The sequence below is a fragment of the Rattus norvegicus genome, chromosome 1 (genome assembly GCF_021556685.1).
Source record: "Rattus norvegicus strain SHRSP/BbbUtx chromosome 1, alternate assembly SHRSP_T2T, whole genome shotgun sequence".
In the NCBI taxonomy this organism is placed as follows: Eukaryota; Metazoa; Chordata; class Mammalia; order Rodentia; family Muridae; genus Rattus; species Rattus norvegicus.
In genome coordinates this window covers 120,892,289-120,906,780 of record NC_141534.1, presented here as the reverse complement: position 1 = coordinate 120,906,780, position 14,492 = coordinate 120,892,289, and the positions used below count along the sequence as shown (strand labels likewise).

General features: G+C 44.2%; 1 protein-coding gene across 4 annotated transcripts in view; it reads right to left on the bottom strand.

Moving 5' to 3' along the window:
• The window catches only part of Atp10a (ATPase phospholipid transporting 10A (putative)), a 173,662-nt gene that overhangs the window by 23,010 nt on the left and 136,160 nt on the right, over positions 1-14,492 (bottom strand). For all 4 annotated transcript variants that reach the window (NM_001439845.1, NM_001141935.3, NM_001439846.1 and 1 more), the window contains 4 exon segments: positions 4,594-5,194; positions 7,830-8,024; positions 11,289-11,506; positions 14,164-14,416. In NM_001439845.1, the coding sequence (NP_001426774.1) occupies positions 4,594-5,194; positions 7,830-8,024; positions 11,289-11,506; positions 14,164-14,416 (1,267 nt within the window).

Sequence of the window (14,492 nt, the reverse complement as noted above, 5' to 3'; positions counted from 1 at the left end):
GTAGGGCAGTGACTCTGATCAACCAGAGTTATTGAAAAAACAAAACAAGTACTTGAATTAAAGTAGGCTAAGTCATTCAAGACTTGAAATAGATGGCAATAGGGATGGCCATAGGCATCCATTTCTAGGGTAGGTGGAAACTGAGGTGTAGAACTATCTGCATAGGGTCTGATGTAAAGGTGCACCTGCACTGCTCTGCAAAAACTGCAAAAACTGCCCTGCACTCAGCCCAGACAGAAGGACACAAACAAGACTCTACCACTTTGGGAGAAATCTTTTTCCATCAGGCAGCTTCCTGTAAGAGATTCCGATAGCACCAAGGCAGGGTAGCCAGAGGAAAGGCATTGTGCTGGGGCTTGAAGGACCTGTTTCTGTGCTGGGATTCATATGTGATCTGGTGGCGGATATAGAAGGCTAGGAAGAACTCAAGCTCCACGTGAGAATCACTTAAGAACTTGAGAGTCCAAGAAGATTGCACTCTGGAGCAAGGGTATGCATCACCCATTCGTCTACTCATATCTTGGACTGGAGCCAGAGTCTGCTGATTCAAGCTAAAGTTATAATATTCTCAATGCATGTGATGTCACAATTGTGCAAAAGCCTCCTCCCCCATCTCCCTTGATATTCTACAGCGATCCATGTGGCTTTTACCTACCTACTAATAAGAGGAAATTCTGTGCCAGGTGTTCGGTGCCCTAGATAATGGAATACTAGTACACTCAGAAGTGGACTAAAGACTGCCAGTGCCTTCACTGCTTGAGGAGGGATCCATGCAGAAGGCTGCTGAGACTGAACCAGGGAGGGGCAGACAAGTGCCAGAGTGACAGCTCCTACCACACTCTAGAAAGATGGCCTGCATGTTCACCAACTTTCAAATGCAGCAGGACTAAGACAGCAACAACTGGCCGGACACTGGGAGACGCTGCTGCTGCTGCTGCTGCTGCTGCTGCTGCTGCTAACAACCTGTGAGGCTCCCAAAAGGGAAACCAGTTTCTCTTCTTGATGTTAATGTATGTGTTTATAGAGGGCTAAGTCCTATTTCTTTTATACTTTGGAAATTATATTTTTTCAATAAGAAATTTTATTTCATTAAGATAGAAAAACAGGGCAAAGGTGATTCTTCGATTTTTCATGAGAGAGAAGAGAGAATAAAAAGATTTACTAATGTAGTAGGTAGCAGCATGTGAGACCCTGCTGGGCAGAGGGCTACAGTGAACATGCACTCTGTCCTTGCTCTCAGAGAAAGGAGGGCAGAGCAGACTGGCAAGGGAATCTTGAGGAGAGTCAGCAGAGGAGTAGAAGTCCCTGTCATACTAGAAATTGAGCCAGTGTGTACAGGGCTTCCTGTGAAGCAGGCATTGACACACGGAAAGTGTATGACTCACCCAGGGTTGGAGGAGAACCAGGAAGTCCAGACCTGGTATTTGAACAGAGGTCTGTGGTAAGTTGGGTGGGATTGTGTTTTGTACCTAATGCCACGTCACTTCCCACCATGACAGGCAAGACAAAGATCTGGCTATATTCTGATAATGCCACATAACGGCTCCTATCCTGTCACATTCACTTCTGGTAAAGCACTGTGACCTCTTTAAACAAAGTGTGTGACTTACATCCAGCTAAGAGACCTGGGTACTATCATTATCTATACATAAGTGGGGTGGCCTCTTCCTTCTTGGCTATCTTTAACCAGTCTGTTCTTCTCCACACTTGTCTCATCTTCTCAAACTAAAAACTAAACAACGTGTGTACACGGCCATGTGTCCAAGTGGGTGAGTCCACAGTAATCCCAGTGCTATGCCACAGCTGCTCTCCCTGCTATCTACTGTTCCCATCCTAATATGTCCAGAGTACTTATACATCCTACCTATCCAAAGCAAGGGCAACATTCTCAGAGAAAGGTGGAAATCCACACAAACAAATGATTTTTATTTACCCTACTTGCCACATGCAGTTGAGAAGGTAAGATAGCACTGTCATCACCTACCCTTCCAGTATGTAAGGGATTTGAGCTTCGCTCTTCTCATCTGCAGCTAACTGCAGGTGGCAGGCTTCTGCCTGAGGATCACCATAGGTGACAGGAAGGAAGAGGGCACATGGGTGCGCAGTAACCCTGTGTTGTGGCAGCATGATGAAGTGGAAGGCTCTGCAAAGCTCTGCAAACCAGAGTGTGGGCTCCCAACCTTGACTTTAAAGTTGCTTCTGTTTATGTTTTATAATGGATAAGTATTTTCCTTTGCAGAGGCTGCACAAGAGCAAAGCCTTAGGCACACTTAGCAGCCACCGTCTCTGGTACTCTGCTATGCTTCCTCCTCACCCATTAATGAGTGTCCTGCCAGTGCCCCAGATAATGCTCCTTCCCCTGTGGCCTAGTAGGAGAAAATGAGGCATAAAATCGCAAGCAGCCCATACTATTATATTTATTTTATTTAATGTCATCTATTTCTGAGATAGCCTTAGCCTTCGTTGATTTTAGAATGTCTTTTACACTACAAGAAGACTTACGGAATCAACTAACCTGGGCCCTTGGGGGCTCACAAAGAATGAAACACCAACCAAGGAGCATGCAGGGGCTGGACCTAGGTCCCCTACACATTTGTACACTTTTGTCTTCTTGTGGGTCTCTAAGCAATTGGAATGGGGTTGTCTCTGACTCTGTTGCCTACCATGGGATCTCTTTCCCTGAGCTGGGCTGCCTTGTCTGGCCTCAGTGAGAGAGGATGTACCTCCTGCTCTAACTTGATGCACCAGGGCTGGTGGTACCGCAGGGGGGTTTTCCCTTCTCTGAGGGAAAAAGGAAGGGGTAGTGGGGGAGGGGCTGTGATGGTGGCATAGGAGGAGAGGAGGGCTGCAACTGGATGTAAAGTGAATAAATAAACTAATGAATGAAAAAATAAAGTGTCTTTTAAAAGTGAACCAGTGGTGACATAATTTGAATCCTTCAAAGCCTGTGTATTAAAGATTTGGTCCCACTATTTTGGAGCAGGGTGAATGATATCCACAACCTGAAGATTGGAATTTCATTAAATCACCATGGATATGCTTTCGAAGAGGTAAATCGTACTTGAACTGCATCCCCTTCAACTTTTGCTTCCTAGCCATGAGATAAGGAGTTTGTTCCAGGAGGTGCGCCTACGACACCCTGCCTCATCACAATACTGAGAGTGATGGGGTCACACAACTGTGTACTGAAATCTCTTAACTGTGAGCCCAAATAATCCTCTCTATAGGCTGATATTTTCAGGTATTTTGTTGTAGTGATAAAAAGTTGACTAAAGGATGATGTAATTACAAGATTTAATAATAATAGTTTCTTTATGGTTTGTCTACAGTTGTGATGTTCTTAAACCTCTTAAAATATGCACTGGCACAGAGTATACATGTGGCCTGGCTTTGACCTCCTTCACAAAGTCTGTTTCCTTGCCTATCTATGTAGGGCTTACTGCCCCCTACAGCTAGGATGGGATCGGTTTTTCAGCTGCTCTCTTCCCTACCTGCATGCCAGTGACTTCACTTTTTCACAAGTTCATGCATGCACACACCACATCCTGATTACTGTCCCCCTAGCTCTCTAATCTCCCTCCCACTCCCAACACATGCCTTCCTCCACATAGTCCTTTTTCTACAGTGCTCTTCCTTCTGACATGTCCCTTTACTTGTGTTAGAGGCTGAAGTCTTTATCAACTATCATCCTGCCTTTAAGGTACTGCCAGTAGAAGGACATTGCTCAGATAGCTACCTTCTCTGGGCTATGTAGATGTAAGTAAAAGTCAAGAAAAAAATGAAGGTTATCTTGGAAGGGAAAATCAACCCATTAATAGGACTCTGCCTCTCTGCTGTCATGAGCATCAGGAACTCCACAGTCTCCCTACAGGTGGTACCCAGTGTGATTCCAGGATGTGGAAGACAGGAAGATAGCAGGGGTCAAGCAGCAAAGCCCTGGGCTGGACCCCTCTGGGCCTCCCTCAGCTTTTGGCCTCCACATTCCTTCTTACTCCTTGGTTCTCACAACAGTGTTGTCAGAGGATAAACCCAGTTTACTTTACAAGGTGGCCTTTGCTTTCCTCCTGAAGGTCAGGAGGATTTCTAGCTGGACAGAGTTATAACCTTTTGGATGATTAACTGCACTGTGCTTTCAAAACCACCATTTACCCAAAAGAAATGGAGAGAGGCTGCTTGCCCCATTGAGAGCAGAATGAAGATGCTGGCAGGCCCGCTTCCTGTGACCCCAGTCTACTCTTATACAGCCCAACAAACGGGCTAAAGATTGTGGCCTAGAACCCAAAGCTGCCCCCGCAAGTCAACAGCAGAAAGAAAACTTCCAGATCTAACTTTTGACCTAAAGTCTCCCCATTCTCCATTGCTTATAATTTAAGCGGGATGCTTTCCAAGAAATCTCTAATTCCACTATGCTCACAGGGCAGAAGAAGGTGAGGTCAAGGTGCAAATGCCCCCTAAATTCATACCACTGAGCACTAGGAATGCTGGAACTGTGCTACCGGCAGGATTAATGAAAAAGAGCTTTACACAGCTGGGTAGGATTTCTCAAAATGGCCTGCCTGGCTCTAGGGTGCAACGTAAGAGGAGGTTAGTTACCTGAGGAACAGGGCAGCAGAAGGTCCATGACCACTGAATCAGCCCCCTTGGTGTACACATTGATCTCGTCAGTCAGTGGGTGTCGGATCACCACTGACATCCTCTTGCGGATGGAGTCGAAGCCAAGTGTGTGCAGCAGCTCAAAGGTGAGCCTGCCTAGGTGGGGCAACTCCACAGACACCTGGTCGTGAAGCCGGTCCACCAGTGCACAGTTATAGGCTTTGGCTGCATACACCAGCGCAGCCTCATCTGGGCTCTCAGCCTCATATCGAAGCTCCCCCTCTTGCTGCTCCCTCTGGTCCCCTGGACACTTCTGCTCTGAGGTGCACTCTGAGGTCCAGCTTTCCGCCTGGCTTGCCTGGCTGGCATAGCCATTGCTGGCAATGACTGGCGCTGTTTGACCTAGCCTCTCCTCCAGCCTGAGAAGCATGTTGTCCTGAGACAGGCTGGGCAGAAAAGTTGATCCAGATTTGTTGCTGGATTTATTGTTGGTGAGGTTCCCGATACTGCTGCAGCCAGAAGCCAGGCGGCTGGGTGTGAACTTCCGAAGGAAATCTTCTATGGTCTTCACTGGGGACTTCAGCTCAAACCTCACTCTTACCTGTAAGGGAAGCAGTCCAAAGGCAGATGAGAAAAATCCCACATATCCCTCACTCTTCATAAGCGCCTCAGAGGAGCGAGTGTTTCACTGATGTTTGGCACAAAACTGAGCCTGTTTGCTCCACTTACACCCCAATGATAAAGCTACTTAAAGAACTAGAATAGTGGATCAAACCTGCACTCTCAGTACTCAGGAGGCTGAGGATCACAAATTCCAATCCAGTCCTAGCTACTTAAGAGACTAGTTTATATATTCTTTTGACTTGCGTCAGAAAAAATGCTTATATACCTGACACATGTCTAAACCCAAAGAAATCTTTCCCAGTGAATTAATAAGACTGATTTGTGATCAAATCACTAAAAAAGTTTTAAACAAGCATCTAAAAAGAAAAGGGAGGCATACTCAGAATATTGTTAGAGGTTCAAAAGATTAACAAGAGAGCAATGAAGCCACACTTTACTTGATGAGAAAATATTGAAACAGGAATCTGAAATACAAGGGTGAGCTCCAGTCAGACCAAATTACAACATGGAAGGGACAGAGCATGAAATCCCACCTGTAGCTAAGTAGCTATGAGCAACTGATAGCTTCCTAAGACTCGAGGGAGCTCAGATTTAAAGGTGTTGCCCACGCTAAGTTGATCAGGCTCCAGTGATGGCTATACCTCCATAAGTATATGGACAGCACAAATTATATTTGAGCAAATTAAAAAATGGAGTTGGGGAAAGAAAAACAAAATTTGAGTGGCTTAGGAAGTAGAGTGTATCTAAGAGCTTGGAAAAGGGATGAATATGATAAAAACACACTATAAGGAATAATAATAATAATAATAATAATAATAATAATAATAATAATGACAAAAAGATGGGGAAAAAAGCAAATGTTGACACAATGCAAATCTGAAATGTATAGAGTATTAAAATTTTAAACATGATCCTTTGGGACCAAAGTTGTGGATTGCCACAGTAGTTTCCTGCTATAAGCCAGGCATTAGGAGAAGTGAGACACAGGCCAAACTTCTGAGAAAAGCATTTTTCCTTTGGACCCATAGTGCCTATCTTTTTATTTGATTCTTTTGGTTCTGAAAACTGAGTCCTGGACCTCATGCATGCTAAGCCTACCTTCTGTCACAGAGCCATATGTCCTTGTGCACTACAATGACTAAATATGCTATATATTTAGCATAAGTGGGGAAAGGTACCACTCTGCAGCACTCATGCCTCCAATGCTCCTGAAGATGATATTTACCCAGATACAGGAACAGAAATGCATCCAGAAACATACTCATTGGGCAGTACTAGGGTGGGTGAGTAAATATTGTTTCCTCTGTAGAATAATAGCATATGCAACCATCAGAACACACCTTATGTAACCTAGGAAACACTCAGTGCTCCAGGGATATACAGGCCGGAGGGCTTTAATGCTTTGTGACAAAAGTTCCCACAGCCAGGTAAGGGATGCTAAAGCAGCCTGCATCACGGTAGGAATCCGCTTCTCCTTGGAGCTGGCGATACAAACTTTTCATCTGAGTGTATGTTTTAGGATCTTTCTGCCCAGTTTTAGGATCTCTCAGGCCTCTTAGGGCCTTGCTAAGTTGAAGTAGTGAGAATTAAGAACATAGCTAAGTGGCAAATGTTTTCTGATACACTGCCAAAGTAAAGACTGTTGGTCCACCTTCCTCACTCCAAATAATCCACCAGGGCTTCCATTAGTGGAGGCTGCTGGAAGAGCTGAGCCAGGAGGTGGGAAGGTGGCAGGTCTGGGACATACACTCAGCCCTGAACACCATTTCCATTCACAGCTTACTTGATATAGACAACTAGGCTCACAGGCATCCATTATGCCATCTGATTCATGAGCACAATTCTCTGAGGAACACGGGCTACACAGGAGTTCTTTTCACATGAACCTTTCTTCTCTCCAAAAAGACTTTTAATGGTACACCAAAGCAAACTCAACTTTGTTACTGCTATTTACAAAGTGCCAAACAACGTCTGACTGAATCTTTCTCATTCACTTCAGCCTGAGGGATGATGATAGCTGTATTTATTACCATCACCTCATATCTTCTGTATACCGAAACCTGACTCTGAGACATTCCTTTAAAACCTCCCCACAGCTCTATGGCCCAGATGACACAGTGATTAGAATAGCCTGTATAAAAGGCTTCCAGTCAGGATTGAGGTTTGCACTTCTTCTCCCAGAATCTGTTCACCAGTCTATCTTTATCATCCCTCTTGTGTGTTGCTGGAAGCACAAGGCTATGGATAAAATTACTTTGGGTAGCCATGCTTCCAACTCTGCCCAAGGCCACAAAGCCCAGGAAGTCCCAGGGTAAGTGTAGTTTCTTTGAAGTCATGTGTTAGCCTTGAGGCCTAGTTTTCACTGGCCTCTATGTGGACCCCTCCCGTCAGGGGCTCGAGAGGTATCTAAACAATCTGTCCTCTCACCTCCGACAGCGTGACGCCCTCTTTCCTCCCATATAAAGCACCCTGCTGCATCCCCGTACACTAATCACGAGCAGCTTCCTGCAGGAAGCTCACTACAGTAAGCTCACTACCTTCCTCCAGGTGTCACAATGCAGGCCTCAGGGTGTCAAGAGCACTTTGGGGTCTCACACTATTGCAGAACTTGCCTTTTGTCGTGGCTGGTCTGGAGAGGTGACAACTACTGTATTGCAGATGGTGAGTGCGATGAAGAAATCAAAAACATCAGACAGCTCTGGTGAAAGATGGGCCAGAGGGTGCTCCTGGTGCCTTGCAATGGAGAGGAACCGGTCACACTCGCTCACCTTCTCCAGCAGCTTGGGGTCAGGGGTAATGTCTTTCTCCTGGGGAGGAAAGAGAGCTGCATGATGTATCTGACTCATTAACTTGTCAAGTGGTGTGGTCCTTAACTATTTAGGTAGATTTAAATTTATTTATTTATTTATGAATAGAATTCAATCCCATTACAGACCTAACATTTTATAATTCTACATTGTATAAAACAGACAATATACTATCAGTATAGAAAAACTCAACAGGTCTACATCTCATGAACCTACAAAATATCTACTTTTTGAAAGCCATGATATACATTTCCTTGAGATCTCATCTCTTTACATTTAGATAATTAAAATAGTTTACATAATCAATATATGTTATATAAAAATTGACAGTTTTCTCTCAAAGCATATCATAGAAACTTTTGCATGGCTTAAAATTATGAGAACACATTTTAAAAACCATCCTGCAAGTGGACAGAGACAGCATGATTATCAGCTATCCTGTCTCACTAGATACTTAACTTCTCTTTAACCGTTGTGACTTTATTTTTTTTACTTACTTTTTTAATTAGTTATTTTATTTATTTACATTTCAAATGTTGCCCCCCTTCACGATATCCCCTCCACAACTTCTCTCTCTCCCCTGGTCTCTAAGAGGGTGCTCACCCTTCCACCTACCCACTCCCTCCTTACCTCTCTAGCATCCCCTTCACTGGGGCAACAAGCTTCCATAAAACCAAGGCCTCCCCTCCCACTGATGCCAGATAAGACAGTCCTCTGCTACATATGTAGTAGGAGTTATGGACCAACTCATGCATACTTTGTTTGGTACTTTAGTTTCTGGGAGCTCTGAGGGGTACAGTTAGTTGATACTCTTCTTCCTATGGGGTTGCAATCCCCTTCAACTCCTTCAGTCCTTCCCCTCACCCTTTCATTGGGGTCCCCAGGCTCAGTCCAATGGTTAGCTGTGATTATCTGCATTTGTCTTAGTCTGATGCTGGGATACCAGGCTCCTGTGTGCAAACAGTTCTTGGCATCAACAATAGTGTTGGGGTTTGGTGTCTGCGAATGGGATGGGTCCCAAGGTAGGTGGGGGTGACTCAGAATGGTCTTTCCTTTAGTCTCTGCTCCATTTTTTTTTGTTCCTGCATTTCCTTTAGACAGGAGCAATACTGTTAAAGATTCTGAGATGGGTGGATGGTCCTATCCCTCAATAGGAGGCCATGTCTATCTAATAGAGGTGGGCTCTTCAAGTTCTATCTCCCCACTGTTGGGTATTTTGGCTAAAGTTATACCCATTGGGTCCTGGGAGCCTCTCCTATCTGTCTGGGACTTTCTTGTGGTTCCCTGCCTCCCTCTCCATTCCTCACCTTTCACTATTACCTATTTTTATTCATTCTCCTGGCCCTCTGGACTTCTCTCCTGTCTCTTCCCACACATGATCCTGCCCCCTGTTCTTTCCCTTCCTCTCTCTCCCATCCAGGTCCCTCCCTTCCTCTGCCTCATATGATTATTTTGCTCCCCCTTCTAAATGGGTTTGAAGCATCCACACTTTGCCCTTCCTACTTATTAAGCTTGATAAGGTCTGTGAGTTGTATTATGGGTATTCTGAGCTTTGGGGCTAATATCCACTTATCAGTGAGTACATAACATGTCTGAGTTACCTCACTCAGGATGATATTTTCTAGCTCCATCCTCTTCCCTGCAAATCTTTGAAGTCATTGTTCTTAATAGCTGAATAGTGTTCCATTGTGTAAATGTAGCACATTTTCTGTATCTATTCTTCCTTTGAAGGACATCTGGGTTTGTTCTTAATAGCTGAATAGTATTCCATTGTGTAAATGTAGCACATTTTCTGTATCTATTCTTCCTTTGAGGGACATCTGGGTTGTATCCAGCTTCTGGTTATTATAAATAAGGCTGCTACAAACATAGTGGAGCATGTGTCTTTGATATATGTTGGAACATCTTTTGGATATATGCTCCGTAGTGATATAGCTGGTTCTTTAGGTAGAACTATTTCCAATTTTCTGTGGAAGCCCCATACTGATTTCCAAAGTTGTTATACCAGCTTGTAATCCCACCAGCAATGGAGGAGTGTTCCTGTTTCTCCATATCCTTGCCACCATCTGCTCTTGCCTGAGTTTTTGGTGTTAGCCATTCTGATTGGTGTAAGGTGGAATTTTAGGGTTATTTTGATTTGCATTTTCCTGATGACTAAGGATGCTAAATATTTATTTAGGTGTTTCTCAGCCATTTGAGATTCCTCAGTTAAGAATTCTTTGTTTAGCTGTGTACTCCACTTTGAAATTGGCTTATTTGGTCTTCTGGAGTTTAACTTCTTGGGTTCTTTGTATATTTTGGATATTAGCCCACTATTGGATGTAGGATTGATAAAGATCTTTTCCCAATCTGTAGGTTGCCATTTTGTCCTCTTGACAATGTTCTTTGCCTTACAGAAGGTTTTCAGTTTCACTGAAAATGAGGTCCCATTTATCAATTGTTGATCTTCCTCACTAGATATTTAACCTTCACCATTCTGCTGGTATAAATAATATATCGGTAATTGTTGACCAAGTGACTAAATTGCTGGATTAGATTATTTCAATACTTCATGTAGTCTTGATATACATTGTAAAATGCTAGAAGGGAAATAGTATCTCTTGCATCCCAGAGCCTTCCTTCCCACATGACAGATGTGGATCCAAAGATTAGCATCCACAATTCTAGATACCTATACATAAATGGTAGCATCTACACAGGCCTAGAAAGTCTTAAAAGAATAAGACCATTCGAAGTGAGCATGATTAATTTCCCTCTGTTCTTAAAATCATAGTAAAAGGACCCTTTCAAGAATCTGTTACTCACTTTGAGAAATTCCCCTGCCAAGTGACAGCAGTCCATAAACACACTGGCCATAGAGAAGACAAGAGAGAAACAGTTTTATCTGCTGTGTGCTCATCTAATTAAAACTTTATGGGGCAGGTAATTGGCTCTGCCTGTTCACACATGTCATCTTGTTCTGGCGTTTTGTTCATTTCATTTGGCTAGGCTTCCTCCTCTTTGTCACCCTCTTTAGATGGCTCACTTAGCAACCACGCAGCATCAGATACCATGGTAAGGAGGCTGAATAAGTGTTTCAGGGAATAGAAAGTGGTAAAGAGTGGTGTTGCTAGATAGCTCTGCTCATGGAGCACAGCCAAGCCTGAGCTTACTTATGTGATTAAAAAGAGATAATTTTGATTATCAGAGACAAAGGACAGTGGAAAGAAAGCAAAGTGATGGGCTATCATCCCTCTAGAGGGGCCACATACTGCCTGCACTCACCATGGGGCTGCTGAAGGCAGTGTGCTTAGACAGCATGCTGGCTCTCTTGGCCTCAGCCCGACTGCCTGTACGCCGGTGGGACTTGATACTCTGGGTCTTATGAGTCATCCAGATGCTCTGATGGCTCCCAGTGCTGCCACGGTGGGATATTGGGCCCACCTTGGACACCATTTCCTCCTCTTCTGAGTCCGCCTCTTGATACTTGGCCAGTCGCTGGGCTATGGACACAGGGACAAAATGCTAAACATCAATGGGGGCAGACTGAATTAATTCAGCATGTTGTAGGTCCCATGTGCCTGTGTCCTAGAGGATACCCAATACTCACTCTTCAATGGTTAGGCTATATTTAGCAGTTCAAGGGGATTTAAAACATTCCTACAACTTTCCCACTTGCATTCTCCATGAACTGAGTTGAGCTAATAGTGAGGGAGCTGTCTACATGCACCGCTAGACTATGAAGTGATATAGAAGAGCAAGGTTCACTTTCTTGAGTTTGCATAACCTAATTGTATGTGGCCAGCTCTGAGCCCAGCCAGTAAGGCTCTATCCAAAAAGGACTTGACTACCGTTATGAGCTTGAGCCTTGGGGATTCACTAGCCAGTAAGGTTCCCACATTCACATGAGTGCCTGAAAAATGGCATGAAAAGGAGTTCATGCCACTGTTTTTGGCCAGTGGCTTTGAACAAATCTTCTCAGGATTGCCAGGTGAGGATGGCTCTCTAAGACATGGGTGAGCAATAAGCAACCTACTCAGAATTACTTCTTCAAACTTCTTTAATCAGAAGTTCAAGTGCAGGCACAGCACTTGGTGGAAACATTAGGGCAGCCTAACATCAGGGGACTTCTGGGAGATGCCCAGAGAAAGGGGTGCTCATGGCATCAATCAACCATTCTTTTCTATTTATCACCAGTCCCTCCTTCAGAGATAAGAAGAACAGGGATAAAATAGGAGTCACCTGCCCACTGTCATCAGACTACATACTTCTCCGTGCCAGGATGCCAAACATCCCATGTGTTCTCTGGTGACATACATCCTAGTGTGGTAGCTGGATTTCAAGGAGGAAAAGAAGCCTGGGTATGTAGCTGTTGTACCTACTTTCTGGCGGTTGTACATTGAATTAGCTTCAGTTTGGAGAAGAGCAGCCTATAATTCTCAGGCCTCTTCCTTCCCCCTGAAGCTGTGAAGCCAGGAAGGAGCCACTTCTGTTGTACTGTGGACTGAGGCCTGTTTCTAACCCTAGAGGCCTCAGACAAGCCTACGCATAGGCATGCAGCCAGCTAGCTGGAGATTATTAGGTGATGAGATGAGAAAAGAATATGCCCATAGACTCTGTGGCTAGCTTTTGTATATGGGCTCTGGTCCATTGCACAGATCTGTAGTCATTTACTATTGAGTGTCAAACCATGGACTGAACCAACTGGACATATCTGTTTTAGGGCTGGCACTTCTGCATATCATGTCACGGAGATGCATAAAGACTTTTATTCCTCAGATACTTAACTGTTTCCTCTGGAAGTGACAGAACCTGTTAGCCTTATCTTTGCACTTCTGTCAAATCTATAATTCTATCCCATGAAGTTTCAGATGACAACTTTATATTTTATTTGTGCTATTAACATTATCTTTTATTGACAACTCATAACAACATATTTAGAGGGTGCATATGTTTTGTTTTGACATAGCATAAAATGTGCTATATATACACATGAAACTATTAATATATCCATCTCCTCACCAAGAGGATACATCAGCATTGATTGAAGGCACTGCTGTGCTACAGATCTCAAACCTGCTCTTGCCCGTCTGAAACTGAGTCCCAGCTCTACAAGGCTGCTACAAACACAATGCCTACGGCTATACTCCAGTGCACAGAGCTGAGTGGGTGGGAAGGGGAAGGAGAGGCAAGAGGATTAATGGTAGGGACAGGGAAATGAGGGTAGGAAGGTAGACAGGGTAAATAGGTAAAGGCATGGAAAATGCCACTAGCAGTTTACCTGGTGTGCACACGAAATGTTAAACACTAGGTAGGTCCCTATGCCTTCTGTAGTGTACACAGAGGAAGACAGTGGCCATCAAGATAATTCTTAGGTGCTGGAAAGATAGCTCAGTAGTTACAGATGTGGCCATTCACTGCTTCACCATTTAAAGCTCCATTCTCTTGGCAGTCTGTACTGTTTTGTTGTTCTTATTGGAAAGAAGGGAATTGTGCGGGATTGGGGAGGGGGGCTCATTCAAAATGGCTACTACTCCAGAAATATGACTGCAGTGCAGGTCATATTTCATCCCTGTATCTTCTCCTGGCAAGGGGCTTAGAAATCTTGGTGGTTTTGCCTGAGCCTTTCTTTCTTCAGCAAGAAGGGAGGCAGCAAAGGATAAGGAAAGGAGACAGACGGCAGGGCTGCCTGAGTAACCAAAGGCATAGACACTCATTTCTCTCAGGCTTGAAGGGACATTGTGTTCCAAGGCTAAGAATGCTGCATAAAGTACACAGTGCCTGTCTGAGAATTTTCAGCTGATACCTGAAAGATAAATGAGTGACAACAGAAAATCTCTCTGTCCCTCTGTGGGACAAAGCGAAGCCACTGCAGAAACTAGCACTTGAAGGGTGCTCTGTCTGGCTGCTGTGCTTGCCTGGCAGAAAATGAGCCAAAACAGATGCATATCATTCCAGACCCGGCAGTGAGCACGGCAATGTCAGCTCATTCTATAAATAGTTCTGGGCTCCCAAGTGATCGCCAAGGATTCATCCTCCCTTGAAAAGCAGCAAGCCCTGAAGCTTGTGGACTGTTTCTCCTGTCTCCTGCTCATGCAGATCTGGAGAGAGCAGTTTTCTAATCCAGCCCAGACTTGAGGCCTCTTGTCCTCACACTCACCATTAGCATCATGAGAATATTCTATGCCGGACACAGTGCATCTTCGAAAGACCATCTTGTTCTCAGTTAATGTGCCAGTTTTGTCTGAGAAGATGTATTTTATCTGCCCTAAGTCTTCTGTTATGTTCAGAGCTCGGCACTGCAGCTGTGAATCTGTCTCTTCATCGTACAGCTCTATATCTTGGTTAATGAAGTATACTTGACACACTTTAACAATTTCAATGGAAACATATAAGGAAATTGGAATCAAAACCTGGAAGACAAAGGCACACAGGATGAATGACGAGCACCAGGGAGCAGTTTTCAGTTAATACAATCGCATCAAATGA